Source organism: Muntiacus reevesi, chromosome 19 (assembly GCF_963930625.1).
Source record: "Muntiacus reevesi chromosome 19, mMunRee1.1, whole genome shotgun sequence".
In the NCBI taxonomy this organism is placed as follows: Eukaryota; Metazoa; Chordata; class Mammalia; order Artiodactyla; family Cervidae; genus Muntiacus; species Muntiacus reevesi.
Window position 1 is genome coordinate 42,110,461 of NC_089267.1, and position 25,766 is coordinate 42,136,226.

Below are 25,766 nucleotides of genomic sequence, written 5' to 3' on the forward strand. Positions count from 1 at the left end.
CTCTGGCTTGGTTAGGTAGCTCCTGGGTATCTCTGGCTTGGTTCGGTAGCGCCTGGGTATCTCTGGCTTGGTTCGGTAGCGCCCGGGTATCTCTAGCTCGTGTCTCTAGCTTGGTTTCTTTATAGCTGATATTTCGGGACCAGTGGCTGCTGAGAAGCCGGGAGCCTTGGCCTGGGGTGGATGCCCTTTCTTGGCAGTGTGTGATCTGAGCAGTGTATAGTGTGTTCACTGAGAGCAGATCCAAGAACTGGCTCTGCCTCTTCCCAGCTGCACGAAGTTCGTCACCTTTTGAACCACTCTAAGACTCAGTCTCCCCATCCAGAAAGTTGGGCTGAAAAAGAACCTTCTCCATTGGAATATGAGTTCTAAATGAGTTAATACTTGCTTGGTACAGAGTGCCATGTGAGTATTACTGTTATTTATTGAGGGAAAGTATAGTTTTGCTGATATTTTTTTTTTAATCTTTTTTCCTGGTTTTATTGAGACATAGTTGAGGTACAGCTCTGTGTAAGTTTAAGGTGTACAGCATAATGATTTGATCTACATGTATCAGGAAGTGATCACCAGGACAAGTTTAGTTGACATCCATCAACTCATTCAGATAGCAAAAGAAAGAAGAAAAAGAATTTTTTTCCTTGGGTTGAGAATTCAGGATTTTATTCTCTTTTAACAACTTTTATATCTCTTAAAGCAGTGTCAGTTATAGTCATGTTGTACATTACATGCCTAGTACTTAGTAATCTTATAACTGGAAGTTTGTGCCTTTTGACCACCTTCATTCAGTTCTCACTTGCCTTATCTCCTTCCTGCGTCTAGTAACGACAAATCTGATTTTCCTGTGAGTTTGTGGATTTTGGTTTTGTTTTACATTAGTCCACATATGAGTGAGATCATGCAGTGTTCATCTTTCTCCATTAGACTTAATGTCCTCAAGTTCCATCCGTGTTATCACAAATGGCAGAATTTCCTACTTTTTTTATGATTGAGTTATACTTGTCTGTGTGTATTCCACATTTTCTTGATTCGTTCATGTCAGTGGACACTCCGGTCGTTTTCATGCTGTGACTGTTGTAATTACTGCTGCTGTGAACACTGGGGATCAGTTGTCTCCCCGGCATAATGTTTTTGTCTCCTTAGGATACAGTCCCCGGAGGGAAATTGCTGAATCTTGCTGGTAATATTAATGGATAATACTCCATGTGGCAAATTTTATATCTGACATGCTTTGCTCATTTAAATTTTCTCTCCAGGCTTTCGTGGAGGCCCAGAACAAGATTACTGTGCCATTTCTTGAGCAGTGTCCTATTAGAGGTTTATACAAAGAGAGAATGACTGAATTGTATGACTATCCCAAGTATAGCTGCCACTTCAAGAAAGGCAAGAGGTATGTGAACTTGCTTTCATTTCATTTTCTTTTTGCTTTTCTAATCTAATACTTTCTTAAATTTTACAGTACAAATTCCAAATAACTTACCAGTTTATAAACTTTATAAACATTATAAAATCAATTCATTTCTATGCTTGACTATGAAAATAGTATTTCTTTGGTCTGTTGTCCACATTCTTAAAAGAAGGACTAAGAAATTTGGCAGAGATGTGTCCTAGGATGAAACTAGACTATAGGAAGTAATTGTTGTCTTGTGGTTAGTAATTGGTGAGATAGCATGATTCACAGACAGCAGTGGAGATTTATTTGCCTCTGAAATTAATCCTCTTTGGCTTATACTACACGAAAAGACTTTATTAGATGCATTTCTTCCATCCAAGAATGGCCGTAGGCCAAGAGGGAGCACCCATTAATTCACCTCTCTTGTTCCTCTCCCTCTGACACTCACTTAAAACATAGCCTCTTGTTCGCCTTTTAAGTCTTTTTGGAACCACTGCCACAGATTTACTTTAGAAATTATTAGACTCCCCCGACACGGGGATCAGCAAAGTATGCTCTGCACGCCAAGCCTCGCCCACCTCCTATTCTGCAAATGAGGTTTAAATGGCACACAGCCATGGCCATTTGCCTGTGTGATATTCATGGTTGCTTTTGTACCACAACTGCAGGATAGAGCCTCTATGGTTCCCAAAGCCTAAATAATTTGCAATTGTGCTCATTACAGAAAAGGTTTGCCCGCCCCTTGCCCTAGGAGCATGACTGAGGAAGGGAACTGGTACATTTTAGCAAATCTGCTCTTCTCCATTGAAAAGAAAAAGTTACTGCTTTACTGAAGATCAGTTTTCATTGTAGCATATAAAGCAGACTTTATTTAGCTGATGATCAGAATCACAGTGAATTATTTTAGTACCTAAAGCAATTCAAGTAACAAATTCTAGGGACAGGGAGCCAGCGGGACCTTCCACTCGGGTCCCCTGGCACAGCCTGTGTGCAATCGTACCTTTGTATGTTGTCTGTCCTTTTGTTTTTATTGCACAACTAAATAAAGACCATCTCTGTCCCCCAGGTATTTCTATTTTTACAATACAGGTTTGCAGAACCAGCGAGTGTTATATGTACAGGATTCTTTAGAGGGTGAAGCCAGAGTGTTCCTGGACCCCAACACACTCTCCGATGATGGCACAGTGGCACTCCGAGGTGAGGGCTCCATGGCCAGGCCCGCGGGAGTCCTGGGGCCCACGCTGGCAGCTCTGATGTGGGTGCAGTCGTCCCACCTCTGAGAGACCAGACAGAGGGTGAACCATATTGTGGAACAGACGCACATGCAGTGTCAGGAAAGCTGATTTCGGCACAGTATATTTAGAACACATGAGTGGTCACACCTTCCAACAGCATGAAGCAGAACTAGAGAATAATTCACACTGGACCTAAATTAGCTTCTAGGGCTTCTGGGGTCTTTAAGTATCATCACCACTTCCTATAGCATCTCTGAGACCTATCTGTATTTGGAAAAAAAATTAATTCTCTTCTATAAGAAATTTAAGTTGTACAAAAAATGTTTTAATTGTATATGTAAAACCGGAAGGAATATGAAGTCTACTTCCTTGACAAGAAAAAGTGATGAGTTTTAAACTTTAGTTGATTGTTATGATGTTAGGATTAAAAGTATAAAACACAGTCTTGTAGAAATTAGACAACTTGATGCTTTGTCCCCTGAGGATGCAAGTTTAAAAACTGAATAAATAAGTTTTGCTATATGCAAAGATCTGTATTCAGTTGCTCTATGCCTCCTAAGTAACTTCCCCCAAGATAACCTCCAGAGTCAATAAGATTACCCCAGCTTTGTGCCATAAACACCCAACTTTAGGGTAAGAATATTGTCTATACACTGTATCTATGGTTTAGAAACACTCTGAGAATCATCACTGACTAGTATTCTAGATGTTTAGTCGAGTTGGCTCAGCATATACTATTTTTGAAAAAGCACAAGTGTAGATTTAGCCCTACAAAATGGAGCAGTTGGAACTCTGAAGTCCTGTAATCGATTAGATGGAATTAAAGAGCCCTGTTTCAGCAGATGTGTGCAAAGACCGCTTTATAAAGTCAGTCAGTCATTTAGTGCTTCCTCCTCTCCTCCCCCACTAGGCTGTATATGTAAATGATGATCCTTAGTCTAATTAGTACTGAGAGTAATCATAATCAGTATTGGAAATAAGATGCCAGCAAATTTATTGTGAGTATTGTTCGTTGAATTTTGGAGTTGTGTAAGAATTTAATACACTGATACTGTGCAGTAATACACTCTAAATAGAAACTCACTTCAGTTTAACCAAAGTCTATCTTGCAACTCACCCAGAAGGACTTCATATAACAGGGTCTTGTTTTTCACTTAAATAATACATTCCAAAAGTTTTTTCCTGTAATGTTTGTCATGTACAGGCCCTGATGAATAACATGGCAAATTAGACATGGAACTTGGTCTCAGTCTTTGAGTTTTCTGAAGACCATACTATTGGAGAAGGAAATGGCAACCCACTCCAGTATTCTTGCCTGGAGAATTCCATGGACAGAGGGGGCCTGGCAAATACAGTTCATGGAGTTGCAAAGACTTGGACACGACTGAGCGACTAACACAACAACAGACATTCAGATTCTTTTCATACTGTATGATTTTTTTTTTAAATATACATTTTAAAGTCAAAAATTTTATTTGCATTTTCCCTGAAATTTTTAAAATTATATATAACTTATGCAGACTAAAACATGAATATTTACGCCATCACTTTCTTGACCCTTTTCTGTATTTATATACATATGAGCCTGGATGCTTTATAGGAATTATAAGTGATTAATAAATAGGTTTTATGAAATTTTAACTTTATTTTTCACTTATAGAAGTTCCTCTCAAAATAGTAGGAAACCTCTGAAAATAGTTTGCTTTCTTAGGATGATTTTCAGCCTCCAGTGAAGGTTAGCAGACTTTATAAGAGGATATCTCTGGTCCTGGTGCCAAATATTACACATTCTTTATGATCATAAAAGCCAACCTAAACATAAATATTTGTCAGGAAACATTCCACGGTGGTTAGGACATTCTGTCTGACGGCCCCAGAGAGTGGGACATAATGCATTAGTCCATCAGTGGTGTCGCTTTCCTTATTTTTCACTGTCACTTTTGGAATATACACTGCATGAGTCTTTATTGCAAACCCTCAGGCTTCATTTACCTGGGCTTTTGGATGTCAGCTGGTGTGGATGTTAATCCTTGCATGCTAGCAGTTCTCAGAAAATGAGGTAGTAAGGAGTGATTTCAAGTAGTTTGGAATCCATTCCAAAAATTAGATAGTGGCTCCAGTTTAGTTCTGTTGCATTCAGGCATTACTCTAGAGCAGTTTCCTTCCTCCCTTTCCCCCCTCTCCGAATATAAATAAAATATGCTGAAATCCCAGATGAGCTCTGCTTTTAAATGAGCTACTGTTGAATTATAGAAATTTTTAAATGGAAGCATCCTAGTGACCATGTAATTCAGTACGTCATTTTACAGATGAAGAGACTGAGACCTGGAAAGGTTAGGGAATTTGTCCAAGGTCGTAAGACAAACTCCTGCAAGTCCTGGGTGAGCCCCAAGAGTTCTCGTTACCAGTTGCCTGCTCCTCCTGTTGCCGCTTTCTGCCTCCATGTGTGACAGAGAAACCCTTGTCAGCGTGGTGGACAGTGGGCAAGGCTGGGAGTTGTGTTCCCATGCTCACTGACAATTTCTCCTGTGTCCCTTAGGCTATGCATTCAGTGAGGATGGTGAATATTTTGCCTACGGTCTGAGTGCCAGCGGCTCCGACTGGGTGACCATCAAGTTCATGAAAGTCGATGGTGCCAAAGAGCTTCCAGATGTGCTTGAAAGAGTCAAGTTCAGTTGTATGGCCTGGACCCATGACGGGAAGGGGATGTTCTACAACGCATACCCGCAGCAGGATGGGAAAAGTGATGGTAGGTTGAGACTTCAGATGAAGCACCTTTTTCATGAAATGACGTGTGTCGCCACGTGACCTACGTAGAGGTTGCTTGGTCTAGAACCATGTTTCCTTGAAGGACGTTGTGTCCATTATTGTTGTTGTGTAACACATCCTGCCAAAACTTTGTGGTTCACAATAATGACCATTTATTTTTGCTCATGAGCCTGCAAATTGGCCAGGCAGTTCTGGGTGGAGCTGAATTCTGTCGTGTACCTGTGAGTAGCTGCCAGTCAGTTAGTTGAACATGTCCGGGGCCTCCGTGAAGCTGCATGTTATCTCTCACCGTCTAGCAGGCCAGCCTGGGCTTGTGTTCACAACAGGTCTCCAAGAGAGAGCCAAAAGGCACGACCTCCTTGCTGCCTGGGCTTACTCCTGGAACATCACTTCACTGCTTTCTTTTGGCCAAAGCAAGTCACAGGGCCATTCAAGGGTGGGAAACAAATACAGGGAACTGTGAAAAATTGGAGCCATTTTTATTGCAGTGTCTGTTCTTCAGAGATGTAGTCTCTCTCTCAAGAGGGTCATGGAGAAAATGGATTTTTTTTTCTAATAAAACCGACTTATTTAATGAGGTTTAATGAGTGATGATAAAGTTTTGCAGTAATCACGTCTCTTCCTCTCCTCAGAAGTTGCAGGTCATCTGATGGTCACATTTGTCTTGACACTTTTGTACTTGTTAACTTCCGGGACACGTGGTCTCCTCTTCAGTTGCACAGAGATCCTGTTGTGTGCAACTGGTCCCCCTTTTTCCCTTGACCTCTCACCTTCCTATAGCTTGAACCTTGCTGGTACAAGCTGTCAGCATCATCTTTCTTATGCTATTCCTTATTTCCATGCGGTGTAAAGCATTTTCATGTTGTCTTGGTTGGTCTTTACAGGTGGGTTTTACCATCTCTTTGCTGAAGATTCGGAGCTGGGGTGCAGGGTCTCAGTTACTTTTGCAGTGCGTGGGGCCAGCAGGAAGCAAGGCTAGTCCAGTACTTTCTCCTGCACGTGCTGTCCCCTTGCCGTGAACTGCTGTATCGTTGGGGATGCACTTTCTTTTCTCTCTTCCCCTCAGTTAAATTGGGAGTGAGTCTATTATGCTTTTCATCTTTTTCAGCTACAGTTAGCTTTTGCTGCCTTTGATTAGATTACTGTAGTACCTTTTTCTTGGTTCAACCAATGAACTACAGGAGGAGCTAAGAGTAGGCTTTTTATTCAAGGATGCTCTCTGTGCTCTGTGTACTGAATTAACTGCCTGTTTTAAGAGTACTGCTGAGTTAGAAAATGTTGGTTGTTTCCAAGTCCCAGGAGACCAAAAAAGTTTATCACTGGCTGTTTCTTGTTAGAGGACTGTGTTATTAAGTTAACTTCTGAAATAGCATGAAAATTATTATTTAACCTCAACTTCCATTGGCAGGAATAGTTATAATTAGTAACCGTGGTTGATTTAAGAAAACCAACATCTCCCAGCTGTAATTTTGCTGTCCTCTTGTCTGAAAGACCTCAACAGCCTCTTAGGTTGTGTGGTAGAGGACTTATTGAGTGAGGCTAAGCAATTCTGGTCCTGTGTTTCTTACCAATGTTCCTAGAAAGTCCATGGAGAATCACCAAGTACTGTAAAACTTTTTTTTTTTTTATGTGATGGTATTCTTTTCCTTTTTTCCTTCAACATTATATCAACCTCCAAAATCAGCAAATATGTGTGATTATTTCCAGGGTGATAATCAACTGATACTTAACCCTCTGTTTTTTTTAAACAGACTTAATCTTTTTTTTGATTATTCAGTATTTTCATGCATTATAAAAATAATAACTGCCAGGGTCCAGCCTCGGCAGGATCCAGGGGATACCCTCAGGATGAACGGCGTCGGCGAGGGAGAGAGAGAGAAAGAGAGAGAGAGAGAGAGTGAGTGACCAGACGGGGGTGCAGAGTCTGGCAGTGCTTTACTTTTTACCGTAGCTTTTATACCCTAAGTTAGTACATTTCTAAGGGGAAGATAGTTTAACATTACATCAGCTTGTTCTTTACGAAACCAGGGTGTTTTCTGCATACTTCTTTGTTTATGAGGGTCTTGTACATTATCTTCTGGCCTTGGGGCCTATTAACATTTTATGCAAGTCAGGTGAATATAAACCTATTTTCTGTTTCTATGGTGACCTTAACTGAAAGGTAGCAGTCTCATAGGGCAAAAGTACAGAGTGGAAGTATAACCTTGTTAACACAAAATTAATCCTGCAGAAGTTGTCAGTTGCGTTTATCTAAGAAGTTTACCCCACACTGACTCTGCGATTTTGGTGAGGCAGCTTCTGCCTAGCACTCCTGGCTGACAATTAACAACCACCTCATTGTTACCACATTAGGGCTAAGTTCCTGTTTCTCTAGATCTTTAACTATATTAACAATGGTTTCTATGACACAACCTTAGCACATTAAAAGCAAAAACACAACAAGCAAAACACAGCAAGCAAACATCAATCCAATAACCACCTATAGAATGATTTTTCTTATGTTTTCTAATAGGATTCCTTCACCCCTCAAAAATGCTCTATGTCTATTAGGGCTTTTATATAATCAGGTTCTTTATGCTATTTTATGATTAGGATATTATAAGCAATCTTGCATATTAGCACCAAGGGCATAAATGTATTTGGCTAACAAACTACCAGCAAAGGAGTTTAAATTAAAACACTCCTTTCACCCTGGATAATCTCATAAAATACCACTACCTGGGAAACTTATTGATTGAAGTTCTAAATTGATTCTTATTTGGGAAGAGATCGGGGAAGGCCTTCTGCCTGTGTCACAGAAGTTAGGGAGTAGTCTATTGAGGCAGGCATCAGAAAGACAGATATCATCTTTAAGGTGAGCGCCGGGGGCAGCTTTTCGGAATCCCTGAAAACCTGATCTGCCTTGCCTGTCAGGCTTTCTCCTCGTGACTTTGTCATGGGTGGGATCTCGTGAGCTGGCCTTTTCGAAACCCCTGAAAACCTGATCCGCCTTGCCCGTCAGGTTTTCTCCCTTATGGCCTTGTCATGGGTAGGGTCTCGTGTGTTGGCTCCCAGCAAATAACCATCATGAGTCGTTGCTATCTTTCACCATACGAAGTTATTACAAGTTGTTGACTAACTTCTCTCTGCTGTACATTGTATTCTTGTGTGTTTATTTTGGAATGGGAAGTTTGCACCTTTAATCCTGTTTACCTATACTGCCCATCCTCCCACCGCTCTCCCCTCTAGCAACCACCAGTTTCTTCTCTGTAGCTATGAGAAGGCTTCATCTCTTAGAGCAGACCTCGATTTACAGCAGAATTGAGTAGAAGGTACCAAGATTTCCCATATACCCTCTGTTCCTTATTCATGCATAGCCTCCCCCATTATCAACATCCCCACCAGAGGCTACCAGAGACGAGCCTACATGGAGATATCATAATCACCCCAAATCCACCGTTGACATCAGAGTTCACTCTCGGGGTCATACCTTCCATTGGTTTGGGCAAATGTATGATATGAATCCAGCATTGCAGCATTTTCACTGCCTTAATAATCCTCTGTGTTCCACCTGTGCATCCTTCCCTACTCTGCCAGCCCCTGGCAACCACTGATATTTTTACTGTCGCTATAACTTTGCCTTTTCCAGAGTGTCATATACGTGGAATCGTATAGTATATAGCCTTTCAGATTGACTTCTTTCACTTACTAATGTGTATTTAAATTTTCCCCATATGTTTTATGGCTTGACAGCTCAATTCTTTTTAGCACCAAATAACATTCCATTGTCTAGATGGACTGTAGTTTGTTTATCCATTCACCTCTGAAGAGCATCTTGGTTACTTCCAAGTTTTGGCATTTATGAATAAAGTTGCTGTTAACCCCTGTGTCCAGATTTTTGTGTTGATTTAAGCTTTCAACTCATTTAGGTAAATACCAGCAAGCATAGTTTCTGCATCTTTTATGTTTAGTTTTGTAAGAAACCGCCAGACTATGTCCTGAAGTGGCTGTACCATTACATTTCCACCAGCAATGAATGAGAAGTCCTGTTACTCCACATCTTGGCCAGCATTTGGTGGTATGAGTTTTCTGGGGTTTGGCCATTCTAATAGGTATATCGTGGCGTCTCATTGTTTTAATTTGCGGTTCCTTGACCCATGCTGCAGAGCATCTTTTCACTGCTTGTTTTCCATCTCTATATCTTCTTTGGGAGGCTAAGGTCTGTTAAGGTCTTTGGCCCTTTTTAAAATTTGTTTTCTTATTTTGGTCTTTGTTTTCCTATTGTTGAGTTTTAAAATTCTTTGTATATTTGGATAACAGTCCTTTATCAGATGTGTCTCTTGCAAATATTTTCTCCTGGTCAGTGGCTTGTCTTTTCGATCTCTTGACAGTGTCTTTTGTGGAGCAGAAGGTTTTAATTTTAATGAAGTCTGGCTTATCAGTATTTCCTTCATGCCTTTGGTGTTGTATCTAAAAAGTCCTCACCAGACCCAAGGTCATCTAGGTTTTCTTCTGTGTTATCTTTTAGAAGTTTTGGGGGAGTTTTGTTTTCTTTTTTCTTTTTTTTTTTTTTTTTTCATTTATTTATATAAGTCGGAGGCTAATTACTTTACAATATTGTAGTGGTTTTTGTCATACATTGATATGAATCAGCCATGGATTTACATGTGTTTTCTTTTTTTTGACCACACAGCATATGGGATCTTAGTCCACCAACCAGGGATCAAACCCCATGCCCACTGCAATGGAAGCATGGAGTCTTAACCACTAGGCCACCAGGGAAGTCTCTCTTATAGGAGTTTCTTGATTGCATTTACATTTTAAAGCCTGTGATCCATTTGGGGTTAATTTTTGCAGTGTGTAAGGTCTCTGTCTTGATTCATTTTTTTGCACGGGAATGCCCAGTTTTACAGCACCATCTGTTGAAGAGACTGTCTGTTCTTCATCATATTGCCTTTATTCCTTTGTCAAAGATCCGTTGACTTTTTTTTTGTGGGTCTCTCTACTCTGGTCTCTTGATCTGTTTGTTCTTTTGCTAATACCACACCGTCTTGATTCCTTATAATAAATCTTGAAGTTGGGTAGTGAAAGTTCTCCAACTTTGTGCTCTTTGAATATTGTGTTGGCTCTTCTAGGTCTTTTGCCTCTCCACATAAACTTTAGGATCAGTTTGTCCATATCCACAAAATAACTTGCTGAGATTCTGATTGGGATTGCATTGAATCTGTAGATCAAGTTGAAAAGAATTGACAGCTTGACAATATTGAGTGTTTTCCATAAGATATTGAATATATCTTTCCATTTATTTATTCTTTGATTTCTTTCATCAGTTTTGTAATTTTTGACCTATGGATCTTATACATATTTTCTTAGATTTATACCTAAGCATTCCATTTTGGGAACTGCTAATGTAATGGTATTGTGTTTTTAATTTCAAATTCCACTTTTTCATTGTTAGTATATAGAAAAGTGACTAACTTTTGTGTATTAACTTTGTATTGTGTAATCCTGTAACCAGATATTTAGCTTTTTAGATGCTTCTAGCATTGTCTAGTATGGGAGGAATAGATTTGCTTAAAATTGTCAGCTACATTTCAGTGTACATTTTTAACCCCTTCAGGCACAGAAACATCCACCAATCTCCACCAAAAGCTCTGCTACCATGTTTTGGGGACTGATCAGTCAGAAGATATTTTGTGTGCTGAGTTTCCTGATGAGCCTAAGTGGATGGGTGGAGCTGAGGTATTGTACTACCATGAAATTTTACCCACAAATAGCATCTGTCATGGATCGTGTATATAAATATTCTCTTTACATGGTGATCTTTATGGATAGTGGACATCCATTTGAAGTTGAATATTCTTTTGTTAAAATTATTAGGCCTCAAGTGTGCTCTTAATAGCAAAGGTGATAAATCTTTTAAAGGTAATCTCAACATAAATATCTTAGTTAAAAGTAATACATGCTTATGGTAAAAATGTAAAAGTACAAAATAACGCAAAGTAGAATATGAGTATTTCAAAACTGGGATCCCAATCTCAGAGGTGAAGAGAGTTTTCGTCCAGAGTTTCTTTTTACACAAGTGAGAGGGCAAAGAGTGTGTTTGCTTTTCTTTTTTATACAACTGTGCTCTTCGTGCTTCTTGTTTACTTGTTTTTGCATTCAAATATGTGTCTTTTGGATATTTACGCATCTCATAGATGGTTCATACCTTCCTGGTCTTGATAAGAAAGAGCCTCTGTTGAAGTGATACATGTTTGTAGTTACTCTCCCAGATTTTATTCTGCATCTTGAGAATCAACTGTTAAAAAAAACTTAGAAATGCTTAGAGTGAGAATTAGGCTTTTGTTAGCTCATTTCTTTTATATGTATATATATATGAAATATGTATTTTTTTAAGATATAAAAGCATTCTGAATGTTTTCATATAGGAGGCTATCATCCCATGCTTAGTGGGAGTGAGCAATTCACTAGAAACTTTTTAGTCCATTGAGCCTCTTATGTCTTCTCTGGGATATAGTTAGAGCTTTGGTATGAAAGGGGCGTTTTAGATGTGAACTTCTGAACATGGGTCTGATTCACTGGGGGAGAGAATAGGAACCCATGGTATTTTAGTCCTCATTCATTAATCCACTTTATTCCACGTTGTCCTTTTATTTATTTTGTTTTATTTATTTTGTTTGCCAGACTTTAACACAATGTGCTTACAGTGAATTTACAGGACTTATATATTATTACCTGAAATTTTGCCCTTTGTTCATGCTTTGTCTCCCCCACCTCACTTCCCGTCCTGCAAGCTTTTCTTGTCTAGTTACTGTTGTCATTTTCCTCACATACTTGTTGCTATGGTTTTTCTGACTCTCTGTGGATTATCATACTAAGTTTTCATCTTGGTCCAACTTCTCCTCATACCTAAGACTTCTGCATTCTGCAGATAGTAGGTGTTTATTTATCAAATAATATACATTTGTGTCTTCATTTGAGTGAAACAATTAGGAAGGTAAATATACTACCCAAGAAAATGTCATGTTAGTTCATGTGTTTCTTTTCATCTTTTGTGGGGAGAGATGTTGATGGAGAAACATTATAGCAGACATATTTTAATAAAGGTAAAATTATTTTATTGATACAATGAAATACAACTAAAAGTAAGTTCCAGAATATTGATCTTAACATATTAGTCTGAAAGAAAACAATCTGCACTGTAGAATACATATGTAACTTGTTGCTCATATCTCTTTACTAGCATTTAATTGAAACAGCTAGTTTTTTTTGCTTGTTTTTGTTTTTAAAAATCATGGTAAAATATAGTTAACATAAAATTTATCCGTTTAATCATCAACTAAATTTGTCAGCTTAATCGTTTATAGAGTACAGTTGCACTAATTATGTTCACATTATTGCACAACCGTTACCCTAGAACTTTTTCGTCTTGTGAAACTGAAGCTCTGTACACTTTAAGTGATAACTCTCCATCCCCTCTTCCGCCCAGTCCCTGGTAACCACCATTTTACTTTCTGTCTCTATGTATTTGACTGCTCGAGATACCTCATGTAAATGTCATTATGTAGAATTTATCCATTTGTGGTGGAGACCTGGGTTCAATCCTTGGGTTGGGAAGATCTCCTGGAGGAGGGCATGGCAACCCACTCCAGTATTCTTGTCTGTAGAATCCCCATGGACAGGGGAGCCTGGCGGGCTACAGTCCATGGGGTCGCAGAGAGTCAGACATACTGATTCAACTGAGCACAGACGTGGCACAAGATCTTCAAGGTCTATTTCCATGTTACGGCATGTGTCAGAGTTTCTGTCATTTTAAAAATTGAATAATATTCGATTGTGTACCTGTACTACGCTTTGTTTATTCAATCATCTGTAAGTACACTTGGGGTGTTTCCACAGCACGAGTGTGAATAATGCTGCTATTAGTAGCCAGTTTTTAAAAATACAGTCGAGATATATCTTATTTGCATTTAACATACATATATTCAATTCTGTGGCTAGGCAACTGAAAAGAAAAGCAAATTTAAATAGTTTGGATGATCCTTCTACCATTCACTCAGTAGATATTCACTCTGTGTACTTCATCTAGTATAATCTTTACCATAACCTTTAGAGGGCAGTGATCATTTCATTGCATAGTCAAAATAAAATACTTGTGAGTATGATTAGCTTGCAAGTCCATGATTGGAATTGCCTGCTGGGTATGTTAGACCCACAGCCTGTATCTTCTTAATCAGCATGCATTCTGCCTCCCTTGACAAAAGGTAAGAGGTCATGTGAAAACAGCAGGAATGACCATTTAAAGAATGGTAGTAAATGGAGAACTGCATCTGTATTGCACAGAAGCAATAAATGAAATTGTTAAATAGAAAAACAGAAATTCATAGGATGTGTCCAGCGAGTCCTGAGGAACTCTATGCTGAATCAGCGCCCTGATGAGCAGATTGTGCAGAGGAAATCGTAAGCAAAGCGGTAGGCTTAGTAGACACAAACCGCGTGTAGATTTCATGAAGCTGTATTCCAGCTGCTTGAGGGATTTTCTTAGATGTCACCCTTTCAGTGGCCGGAGTGAGTCGGGCAGGTCCTGCTGAGAGGACCTTCTGGCTACATGAAAGACTGCCTTCATCCCTTAAACACAGAGGCTATATATAGTTCTGAGCCTACAGAAGCCTCAGGTCTACCCTGAATTGATGATTCAGTTCCAGGTAAGAAAAATCTAGGTTGTGCAAAAAGTCTCAATGTGGGAGCTTCTTGTACCTGTCAGTGAAGTGTGATAAATCCCAAGACAGTCCAAGAAACAGGTACACTATAGGCGGGCTGGACCAGCAGTACCTTGCCTGGTGCAGAGATTGCTCAGGGCGTTCACTGCAAGTGAAGCAGACAACTTCCTAACAACCCCCCTGCCCTTGCTTTTTTTTTTTAATTTTTTTTTTTGGTTGCACTTTGTGGCATATGGGATCTTTTAGTATCCTGAGCAGGGATTGAACCTGTACCCCCTGCAGTGGAAGCATGGGTCTTATCCACAGGGCCACCAGGAAGTCTTCTAACAGTGTTTATTAGTGACCTGTGCCTTAGATGAAAGCAGTAATCCCAATCACAACCACACCCCAAGTGCACGTGCTGTGGTTGTTACTTTTATTTTTCAATGGTGCCTTTTGTGTTAGTTACTCAGTCATGTCCAACTCTTTGTGACCCCATGGACTATGGCCCGCCAGACTCCTCTGTCCATGGAATTCTTCAGCCAAGAATACTGGAGTGAGTTGCCATTCCCTTCTCCAGGGGATCTTCCGGAACCAGAGATCGAACCTCGGTCTCCTGCATTACAGGCAGATTCTTTACCATCTGAGCCACTGGGAATTGTCATTTTTGAATCTAGTATTTTGTGAATACACTTAACAGCGTCTCTCATTGGAGGATTCATCACTCTAGTAACAGGAGTAGACTGCAGTAGAAATCAGGAGATTTTAATTTTAGTCCTGTCTATGTGGCCTTGGGCAAGTCACATGAGCTCTGCAAGTGTGCTTCTTAAGCTTCCTCAGGGCCCCTTTTCAGTCTATGGGTGGAGAGTTTATTACACCATCTCAGAGTCCCCTGGAGCCTTGGGCTTTGTGGGTGTGGTTGGAGGTACATGTGGGCAGGTGGCCGTCTGAGTGCAGGGTGTCTGAGTTTCTCTGCTGAGCCACCCTCCGCCCTTTGGGCTGCTGCATTCCAGGTCGTCTGAAGACTTCTCTCTATATCCTAGATGCCATCTCATGACTCATCTCCTTCCTTCACAGAGACCTCCTCTGCCTTCCTGCGTGGATAGGTCCTTCTTGCCTTGAGCTGCCCATTAAGTTACCATCACGAAGCAGCACTGGTTTTCCCTCTGTTGCCCAGGACAGCATCTCTCCCCAGGACAGTGTCTACCTCTTGGCAGAACCCATAGCTTTCTGGACACTTTACGGTGTTAGAACTGCTAGTAAAGGTCTGTGCATGTGTGCTAAGTCACTTCAGTTGTGTCTGACTTTGAGACCCTATGAACTGTAGCCCGCCAGACTCCTCTGTCCATGGGATTCTCCAAGGAAGAATACTGGAGTGAGTTGCCATGCCCTCCTCCAGGGGATCTTCCCAGCCCAGGGATTGAACCCATGTCTCCTGAGGCTCCTGCATTGCAGGTGGATTCTTTACTGCTGAGCCACTAGGAAAGCCCTACTAAAGGGTCACTGCAGCTCAAAACAAAATATCAGGTCTCCAGTTTACGTACTGCCTGCATTTCCCCAGCCTAGGTTTCAGGAGCACATGGGGGACTAACAGGTGGAGTAGGTACTATTTGTTCCCTCTTCTTGATTATATTTTTTCCCCATAACAAAGACTTGGAGATGGGTAGTCATAGTGGCTTTGTTCATGATAGCCCCAAATTGGACACACCCAAGTATCCATTAACAAGTGCATGAGTGAATAAACTGCAGTACATCTATATAATGGAATACTAGTCATCAATAGAAAGGAATGAACTGTTTTTTAAAAATTTATTTTATTGAAGTATTGCTGTATTGCTTTCTCATATACAGTGAAGTAATTTAGTTATATGTATATCTAATAGTTTGCATATGCTAGTCTCAAACTTCCAATCTGTTTTTCCTCCCCCTCCTCCACCCTCCTTGACAAGCACAAGTCTATGTTCTGTAAATCTATTTCTGTTTTGTAGAAAAGTTCGTTTGTGTCATGGTTTAGATCCTACATATAAATGACATCATACGTTATTTATCTTTCTCTTTTGACTTCACATGATAATTTCAATTGGCATTATTTCTTCCTTTTTTATGGTTGAGTATATTCCATTGTATATAAACACCACATCTTCTTTTACGTGTTGATCTATCAGACATTTAGGTTGCTTCCATGCCCTGGCTGTTGTGAATAGTGTTGCTATGAACACTGGGTGTGTGTGTCTTTTCGAATTACAGTTTTGTGTGGATATATGGCCAGGAGTGGGATTGCTGGACCATATGGCAGTTCTGTTTTTAGTTTTTAGGTTTTGTTTTTTTTTGTTTTTTTTTTTGAGGAACTTTCATACTGTTTTCCATAGTGGGTATGCCACTGTGGAGATGAACTATTGCTCTACCTAACAACAAGTATGACTGTCAGAATAATTATGCTCCGTGAAAGAAGCTAGAAAAGAAAGCGTACACAGTGTTTGATTCCATTTATATAACACTCTAGAAAATGCAAATTGGTCTATAATGGGACAAAACCGATCAGTGGTTGCTTAGGAATTGGAGGATGGGAACAGGAAGGAGGAGGTATGAAGGGGCAGGAAGGAAGTGGGCGATGGTCAGTCTGAAACATAGTTTTAGTTTTTCTAGGAGCAGGGGAGTGTTCATTCTGAGCAATGACAGGATTGCCTGTTATCTCTCCTCACCATTCATGGTGCTTTAGATTCTCCAGTGGCCAGCGAGGGAGGAGTTGGAGAAGGGAAGGGAACTTTTGCTCATCTGGAGCTGTTTGTCCCTGTCTCCGGTGGCTCTCAGTCTTGACTGGTGCCTGGGCCCCAGCTCTGCCCCTTTTGCGGTGAGATCCCCTCGATTCTGGGACCCTCTGGACTTTGGAACCACGCATTCCCTCGTGCAGACCTTAAATTCTGGCTGACCTTGGCCACCATCCTCCCTTCCCCCAAACCTCCTCTCAGCAGGATTCCCTTGAGGTTCCTGCCTCTCTGCCGCCCCTGCTTCCCATCCTTTGGCAGCAGCGACCTTTCCAGGGGCCTGGAGCTACCCCCCAGCTGCCCTCCCGGTGTCTCTTGTCCCGGGGACCCCGCGTCCCCCGGTCGCGCCATCCCGGCTGTGCAGGCAGTGTTCAGCACTGCCCTCCTCACCTGCCAGCCCAGGCCTTCTCCCCTTGGTCCCTCCACACCTCCAGCTGCTGGGATCACAGAAGAGCGGCTGCCTTATGCCTCCTGGGTGTAACATGGAGGGACAGTGATGTCAGTTACTATGTAAGGTAGACCGTGAGGTTTCTGTTGGAGGGCAGGGTTGTGGGAGGGTAAAAAAGGCCATGTTTTAGAAGATTCTTTTGGACACCCTCCACTCCACCACCCCATGCCACCCCAAATCTGTTTTAAAGTGATTTGTAGAGCATTAAAAACACATGCACACAAAGCGAGCATTTTGAGACACTTTTACCAGCAGAGGGTGCTCTGGAGTATAGATTCTGAAAACACATCACATCCCTTTCAGTTCAGTTCAGTTTAGTCGCTCAGTAGTGTCCGACTCTTTGCGACCCCATGAATCGCAGCACGCCAGGCCTCCCTGTCCATCACCAACTCCCAAAATTTACTCAAATCCATGTCCATCGAGTCAGTGATGCCATCCAGCCATCTCATCCTCTATCAGCCTCTTCTCGTCTTGCCCCCAATCCCTCCCAGCATCAGGGTCTTTCCCAATGAGTCAGCTCTTCCCATGAGGTGGCCAAAATACTGGCATTTCAGGGACTAAAGAGAAAATGCCCAGCGTCTTTGTGAGATTCAGCTGAATCCTACACTGAGGACCTAATTCTGTTGTACCTAATTCTTGGGGGAAGTTAGGAGTGAGGGAGGTTTGTTTTTTAACAAAGGCAATCCCTTGGGCTTCCCTGGTGGCCCAGTGGTAAAGAATCCTGCCAAGCAGGAGATGTGGGTTCTATCCCTGGGTTGGGAAGATCTTCTGGAGAAGGAAGTGTCTACCCACTCCAGTATTCTTGCCTGGAGAATTCTGTGGACAGAGGGGCCTGGTGGGCTACAGTCCGTCGGGTCACAAAGAGTCGAACATGACTGAGCCGCTAAACAACAAATACTGATCTTAATATTTATCACGTGTCCGCATAAACCATCTTCACATGTTCACTGTGGTCCCTAGTAATTAAGATATGAATATACAGCTGACCCTTGAACAATGCAGGGGTTAAGGATCCTAACAACTTAATCAGCCCTTTATATATGTGATTCCTCCCTGTCCACTATTTATATCCACAGATGCAACCAATCTCGGGCTTTCTGTCTGTAGTAGTTACTGTTGAAAAAAGTCTGTGTGTAAGTAGAATCATCTTACTCAAGGGTCAGCTGTGTTTGTGTACACATTTGTATATGTTACACATATGCCAACGTGTAAAATCATTACCTAATGCTTAATGCTTCCTCTGCTGAGGTTCATGCACATAAAGATCCCGCAGACGCTGCTGTGCCCGGCGTAGCCCTACAGGGCAAGCAGTCAATTCCTATGTTCCTCAGGAAAGTCTGCCTCACCTGCGCCTTTCTTGGTGGATAGTTCTGGGCTTGAGCATTAACTGTTTGGCGGCTCTCTTCCTGGTCAACACAGTTCACGTGTTTGCTCCCCAAATACCTGGAAGCCCTTACCTGGGCCCGCCACTGTGCCAGGGTCAGGTGGTACCTAGGAGCAGAGATGGGCAGGCTCTGGCCCTGATGGGGGATGCTTTGTCTGTAGTAAACTACACTAAATAAGCATTTTTAGGTTTACAGAGAGGCTTGGGGTGGGGGGTGACCCGTGACAGACTTGCCCCCATGCTCAGTTTGTGTGTCGTTTTAAGGACACCCTTGTCCTCTTGGCCTTGACTTTGGTGCTGGAACCCGAGGCTGCCGGCATAGGCGATGGTTGGTGACCCTTCACCCCCTAGTGCTGTCCCAGGGGGTGCCCTTTCACCGGCTCCTGAAGACGGATTCCATCTGTTCATCTCAGGAGAGGCGGTCCTTGGGGGTCCTCCTGATCAGACCGTGTGTGTCCAAGGCGGCTCACCGCTCTCGTCCTCTCTTTCACTGGCACTGCATGAAGCAATAAGCCCCATCACACTGCTGGACGCGCAGGGCAGAGCATGGTGGGGAAGTCAGAACGTCAGGAAGCCAAACCAAAGACCTGGATGTGAGAAGGGCTGCAGGGGGCACTGCTCTGAATTCATGACGCAGCTCCTGATGGGGGAGAGTTGTTTTTGCCTTAGAAAATTGGATTTGTTGATCATCACTTTTCTCAGCTACCCTCACCCCCCACCCCCCACCCTACAGCTCAGTAAGGGAGAAAAGAGAACAGTTGATTCTCATATAACCAAGCTTACGCACCAGAGAAACAATCAGGTGGATGAGAAAGAGTGACTATAGCATGTTGAGACCCCCATTGCTCATTTTCCGTTGAATGTGTTTTCTTTTCTTAGAATGTTCTGTTGTGTCTGTTTCTGGCATACCCAGCAACATATCACAGAGTGCTGGGGTTCATTTCTTTTCTCCCTCCTTGCTGTGGTCGCACCCAGTATTGGGAAAGCTGATTTCAGGACTACCCATTAGAAATGTTTAGGTCAGTGCATGTCAGATTGCTTATGAATGACTGCCCTGTGTGTCTGCTGCTGACACTGTCTCCTGTTTTCATAACAAATCCATTATGAGTCCCGTAAATGAGAAGCCGTCCCTTTAGGTGATTAGTTTGACATTTGACAGTTTCCCTAGATTATGTAAAAGTGCATGTACTTTCAAATTATGAAAAAACTTCCTCCACCCTCTTCTTGTTGGATTCTAAGTGGAAAAAGTTATATATATTAAAGAAATGTCATGTCCATGAAGATTTGGTTGTTAACACAAGCATGTAACCATGGAGTCCAGAAGCTCTACCATAAAACAGTTTATGAGCTTTTTTTAAAAAAGGGTAATAAGTTTAATGAAAGTCCACATAATCTATGTATATGTAAATATTAGTTATGTGTCTTGATGTTTTGGAAGACAGTTTATAGATAGTTTAAAACATCAGGGTTGAGAGTTTAAAATATTAAGAAGTGATCATCTGTTAACTTTCTCTTAATAGGAGGTTCATGAAGAGAAGCTGGCTCTCTCCTTTGACAGACAGATGTCTGTCAAAGGAACGCCCAGCTGCTTTTTTTTTTTACCATATTGAGAATAAAAATAAATTCATCTACTTTAGGATTTTTATGCTTGTAATAATAAGTTTATTGTTTAAAATACAAAGATTCTGTTTTCTAGAAGAATTGCTATTATCAGTATGTTAGTTCAATTTAACACTTATTTCTGTTGTTTTCCTATTAAGAAAAAAAGCCTTTAATGAGCCAGTGGTAGAGATGTTGACTTCTTGTGGACACAGTGCAGCTTGAGCCAGACTCTGGTCTGAATGGATCATGGTCACTCCTCCATGAGGTATTCACTGAAGAAATTTCACAAAAACCTATTATTTGGGACTAGATTCCCTGGAGGTTTGTCCTGGCTGCTTCTTATCTCTAAGTTTCGTGTCTGATGGCGGCTGAGTTTGTAGGAATTGTGTTCCCGAAGGCACTGTGTCCTGTGTCTGTTGGAACAGCACATGTGAATCTAACAGAATAAAGTGCATACACTGTTGAATAGTTTCCATGATGTCTGTCAAAGGTTCCCTTGGTAAATATTACTGTCTTGGTGAGGCTTAATACCACAGTTTGCACAGTTAAATTTTCTCAGTGGGTTAATGTGGCTTCTTTAGGAGTATAAAGTCTGATAACCCCATGTTTTATGCCCTTCCTTTTGATAACTGGAAATCCACATGGCAGCTATTATCGGCTGGTGTCCCTCTTCAAAACCAGAAGCCACCACTTTAGAAGGTTTCCTTCAAATGGTATAAAATATGTCAAGATGAGAAGCCAGGTTAGATGATGCCTTGCATGGTGTCACAGATCAGGTTCAGTGGGAGTGCTTTTAAAACCTTCGCCTATGCTGGGGACAGGGAAGCCTGGCATGCTGCAGTCCATGGGGTCGCCAAGAGTTGGACACGACTGAGCTGACTGATGCTCGGGAGTGAAGGTAGAAGGGGGAGGAGTTGAATAAGTCATGACAAGGGCCTCAGCCAGTCCTACAGGGAGCTCCTATGAGCTAGGTTGTTAGCCCTTCAGCATTTGCCCAACTAGGAGCGAGGGATCTGGGCTTTCGTACCTCTGCAGTAGTTAGTCACTGCATGTGGGATGAGCCCGGAAGAATATGTCCTTGGGAGGACGAGGCCCTGAGCTGCTCAGCTGAGTGCTGTCTGCTCCCAGCGCCCGCAGCTGGGGAACGAGGGCTTCAGCAGACAGCCGCGTCCACTACAAACGCTGCTGTCTGTGAGGTGTGCACTTGAGAATGGATATGTTAAGTATAGCTCCCTGAACCAGGTACTATGCCATCATAGCAGTTGTGAGAATGGAAAAAGTCAAGCAACCATTTTAGAGGAGTGCTGCTTCTCTTTAAAGAACTAGTTAGAGACCAGTCCTTCCCCCAGACCTTTTCCGATCTCACTCTTCTTTCCAGCTCCCCTCCCTGTTAGATTTCTCAGTATTGTTTAGAGTATTACTTTATATCTGTGCGTGCGTGTGTGAGTCTGACTTTCCCACCTGAGCCGTCGATCTTGAAGCCCTGTCCTGCTCTGATCTGTGTGTTCTAGAGCCTGGCTCAGCGGCAGGAGACTCTCAGCAAGTGTTGCTTGAGTGAACAGCCTCAGCGCTGACTCCCCTAAATAGTAGATGCCTGTGTTTGGTGGCACATGTTAAATTGTGTCTTCTGTAAAGGAGACGGAAAGTTGCCTGGCCAGGGATTCTCCTGTTAAAACCAGCCACCATTTGTGACAGTTTTATCTTCAACCTCATCTACCCCAGAGCAAGGGAGGATAGCTTTTGGCTTTTTTTTTTTTAATCTGTCAAAGTCATCTGGTTATGGATAATGAATAGCTAAGTACCAGCAGATTGCCAAATATTTTGTAGCCTTCCCTAGTGACTTAGATGGTAAAGAATCTGCCTGCAACGTGGGAGACCTAGGTTCAACCCTAGGTCGGGAAGATCCCCTGGAGAAGGAAATGGCAACCCACTCCAGTTATTCTTGCCTGGAGAATTCCATGGACAGAGGAGCCTGGTGGGCTGCAGTCCATGGGATCACAAAGAGTTGGACATAATTGAATGACCAACACACTTTCTGTGAATACCACATTCTTTATATATTTGAATTTTTCTTGTTCCAGATACTTTTATCAACAGATATTATTAGATATTAATAATATCAATAGATATTATTCCTGTCTTTCTTAATTAGCATTTTCTAAAGATTTTTAGTCAGTACTCTAAGTGTAATTCAACAAATGACCTCATACAATTAGATTGTCAAGGTAACTTGTGTCTAAAGGGAAATGCACTTTTTTAACAAGAATTGTCAATAGTAAGAATGGTAAAGAGTTTTAGCTTTCATCCTGTTGGTGTTGTTTGAAATATAATCAATGGACCTAGTATCAACAAATGTAAATATTTTATTTACATTTACAGTATTTACAGTAGTTCTTAGAATTTTGTTTTTGTTAAAATGTATTTATATAAAAGGCAGATTTTCATGAAATAAAATCATTTTGACTTAAGGAAAATTTGCTTAAAACTATATGGACATAAAGTGAAAGGAAGCTGTGACTTAAGAATTACGTATTTCATAATTGGTCAGGCTAGCATTGTTGCACCCCTGTTGCAAAAAGTCAGTGGTTTTGAATGAGGTTAATTGATTCCAGAGAACGTGGTTTTTCTTCTGATGTCATATTGTTTAAAGAAAAACAGTATTTTGTGAACTGGAGTTTATACAGTTCATGAAGGCTTGATGGGACCCCTGGCTCTCCTGCTTTTCTGTTTTCCTTTTATCTGGATTTCAGCAAATTCACTTTCTGCTCTTGAGATTTAAGGTCTCCTCCTCAATCAATAGTATTTTTGTCTTCCCCTGCCAGTGAGTCCCAAAATTCTGTTTTTAAACTGTCTTGAAATAGTCTGAATGTGAGGCGGTAGTTGAATATACATTGTTACTGATTACATTTTGGTGTAAGAAGGTACTTCCTAATGTATATATTTTGGAGCAACAATCTTATAAATGCTTGAGCATTTGAAAATTCAGAGTTGTTTGCAGTTGAGCATATTTGTTTAGTGGCTATGAAATATCAGAGTTGCGGGGAAGAGAGACTGACTTAATTGGCATCCCAACAGCAATTCCCTTGGACCTTCCTGCCTTAGATTAAATATGAACCACGGCAGCCATTTAGTGCAGCCAGAAATACCGAGAAAAACTCATTAGATGTGCTTGAGACAGCTGTCATCGAGCGTTTGGTGTGGTTCTTGCAGTGAGCTTCACTGCCCTGTCATTCTGTTGACTGAATCACTGCTGCTGAATTAGCCATCATTTATGATTGATGTAGCATGACTCTAAGCACCAAACTTTAAGAGTCCGTCTTTGTTTAAAGGACAAGAGAACAGAAGTATGAAGTATTATTAACGAGGCTGCTTTCCATTACTTTTAATAAAGTGACAATTGTGATGTTGCTAATGATATTCTTTTTTTTTTTTTTTGCTAATGATATTCTTAATAATATAGGACAGTTTGAAAATACGGTGAAACTTCTAAATTTCTGGACACTGGTTTATTGACTATGTATATGAAAAACTTAAGGAAAATGTATAAAAGACTAGAAACAAGAGTATTTAACTCACAGGGCAGTCAATGAAGGGGAAGAGTTTATAAAGAAGTTTATCTTAATTAAAAGTTTATATTAATAAACAGGAAATGAGAAGGGGAAAGCAAGTTAACTAGAATGTTAAAAGATGTAGAAGCAATAACAGAAAGACAAAATAAAGGTTCTTAGATTGAGTTTTTCAACTCAGTTAACTCAGACATTCATTTTCGGATATTCATTTTCAAGAAACCCACTTAAAACATAATGACAAGTAATTTGGATGGAGGATGGAGATGCTGCTGCTGCTAAGTTGCATCAGTCGTGTCCAACTCTGTGCGACCCCAGAGACGGCAGCCCACCAGGCTCCTCTGTCCCTGGGATTCTCCAGGCAAGAACACTGGAGTGGGTTGCCATTTCCTTCTCCAGGATGGAGATGAAGATGGAGAAAAGAATTCATGGAAATCATAAATGTATATGCAGTTTCTCCAAAACCATTTGATGATCTTTGAAAATACTACAAGAAGCCTAGACAGAGATGGAGAGAGTGTACCTGAATCGTTTGGCCTCTTGTGTAACTTGTGACCAAAACTCATATAAGAAAATATGATTCAGTTTCTTGGAAAGGAGACTACTTCAGAACTTAGACAAAATGTCACAAAGAACAGCCACATTAAACAGTTTTCTAGAATCTTTTATCAAACTATACTTACTTGGAATCCCACTTCTGTTTTACAAGTACCAATTACCTCTGTGCTTTAAGACAGTTTTTTTTCCTGAGAAAAAGGTGTTCAACATACAGTGTGCTTAAAAATGCTGGATGTCTTAGACACACATAGCTATTTTGATTAATTTGTAAATGCAGAAGAGACCTAATTGACATACACTTGGTTTACAAACCTGCTGGTAGAAAATGGGTGGACATTTCCAGAGAACTGGAATCTAATTCCTCCAAGTCTAAAAGCTTGATGCTGCAAGTAAGTAAAACCCTAAATTATCCTACTGTGTAATAAGATAAAAACTATGTCATTATTAGGTTTTGTATGAATCATAAATATTTTCTTTTTAATTAGTCCTCAATTACACATTCTTAATTTTTACATCTATGTATTTTAAACATTATACGATAATATACCCTAAAAATGTATCCAATAAAGAATTAAAAATGAGTTAAAAACATACTGACAAGTTTTTGCTTCTGGCCGTAAGTGTAACTGGTGCTGGGCTAGCCCTGCTACCATAAACAGGTAGAAAACTATACAAAATGGAACAAACATATGTTTTAGATATTGATCTCCAGGTATCATAGGACTATAATCTGTGAGAGAGATGTTATCCTATGGAGCCCCAGGTTTCTGCCTGGAGGAATTTTCTGATTCTGGCACAAGGAAGAAGAACCCCCAGGATATTGCAACCTCAGTGAACTAGGGATCCAAAGATCCGAATTCAGGAAGAGTGAGGCCACTGGAACTTGCAGGCACAAAACCAGAGGAGGGGCACCACCCATTAAGACCCCTGGGAACCTTCTTGGTGTCCCCCTGAATCTTAGACTGACTATTAAGCTGTACACGCGTAGACCAAGGCTCCATGACTCAAGCTGTGAACAACCACCAGGAACTTGTAACCTGACAACTACTAGAGATTTAACAAGTGGGAGATTTTCACATTCTAACCAGTTAAAGTGGAAAGGACTTGTGAACAACCAGGGTATTCAGCAAAGACCCCAGAATGGCCATTCATGCTTTTGCAGTATGACTGGAGACTTTCCCCAACAAAGCTTGAACATAAGCCTTGAGTGGATTAAGCTGACCTACAAAATGAACAGCCTCAAAACTTTTTAAAGAAAGACCCCCCCAAAAAAAAAATCCAGATGGCATTCAGAATGTTCAGTATCCAACTTTAAAAAAGTACTAGATGTGTAAAGAAGCAAGAAAATGTGACTTATAACCAGGAGAGAAG

At 41.1% G+C, this 25,766-nt stretch overlaps 1 protein-coding gene across 1 annotated transcript in view; it reads left to right on the top strand.

The window, feature by feature from the left end:
- PREP (prolyl endopeptidase) overlaps positions 1–25,766 on the top strand; it is a 132,394-nt gene that overhangs the window by 24,569 nt on the left and 82,059 nt on the right. The window contains exons 3-6 of the mRNA XM_065911634.1: positions 1,251–1,384; positions 2,454–2,584; positions 5,162–5,371; positions 10,991–11,112. Of these exons, the coding sequence (XP_065767706.1) occupies positions 1,251–1,384; positions 2,454–2,584; positions 5,162–5,371; positions 10,991–11,112 (597 nt within the window). The remainder of the gene's footprint in view (positions 1–1,250; positions 1,385–2,453; positions 2,585–5,161; positions 5,372–10,990; positions 11,113–25,766) is intronic.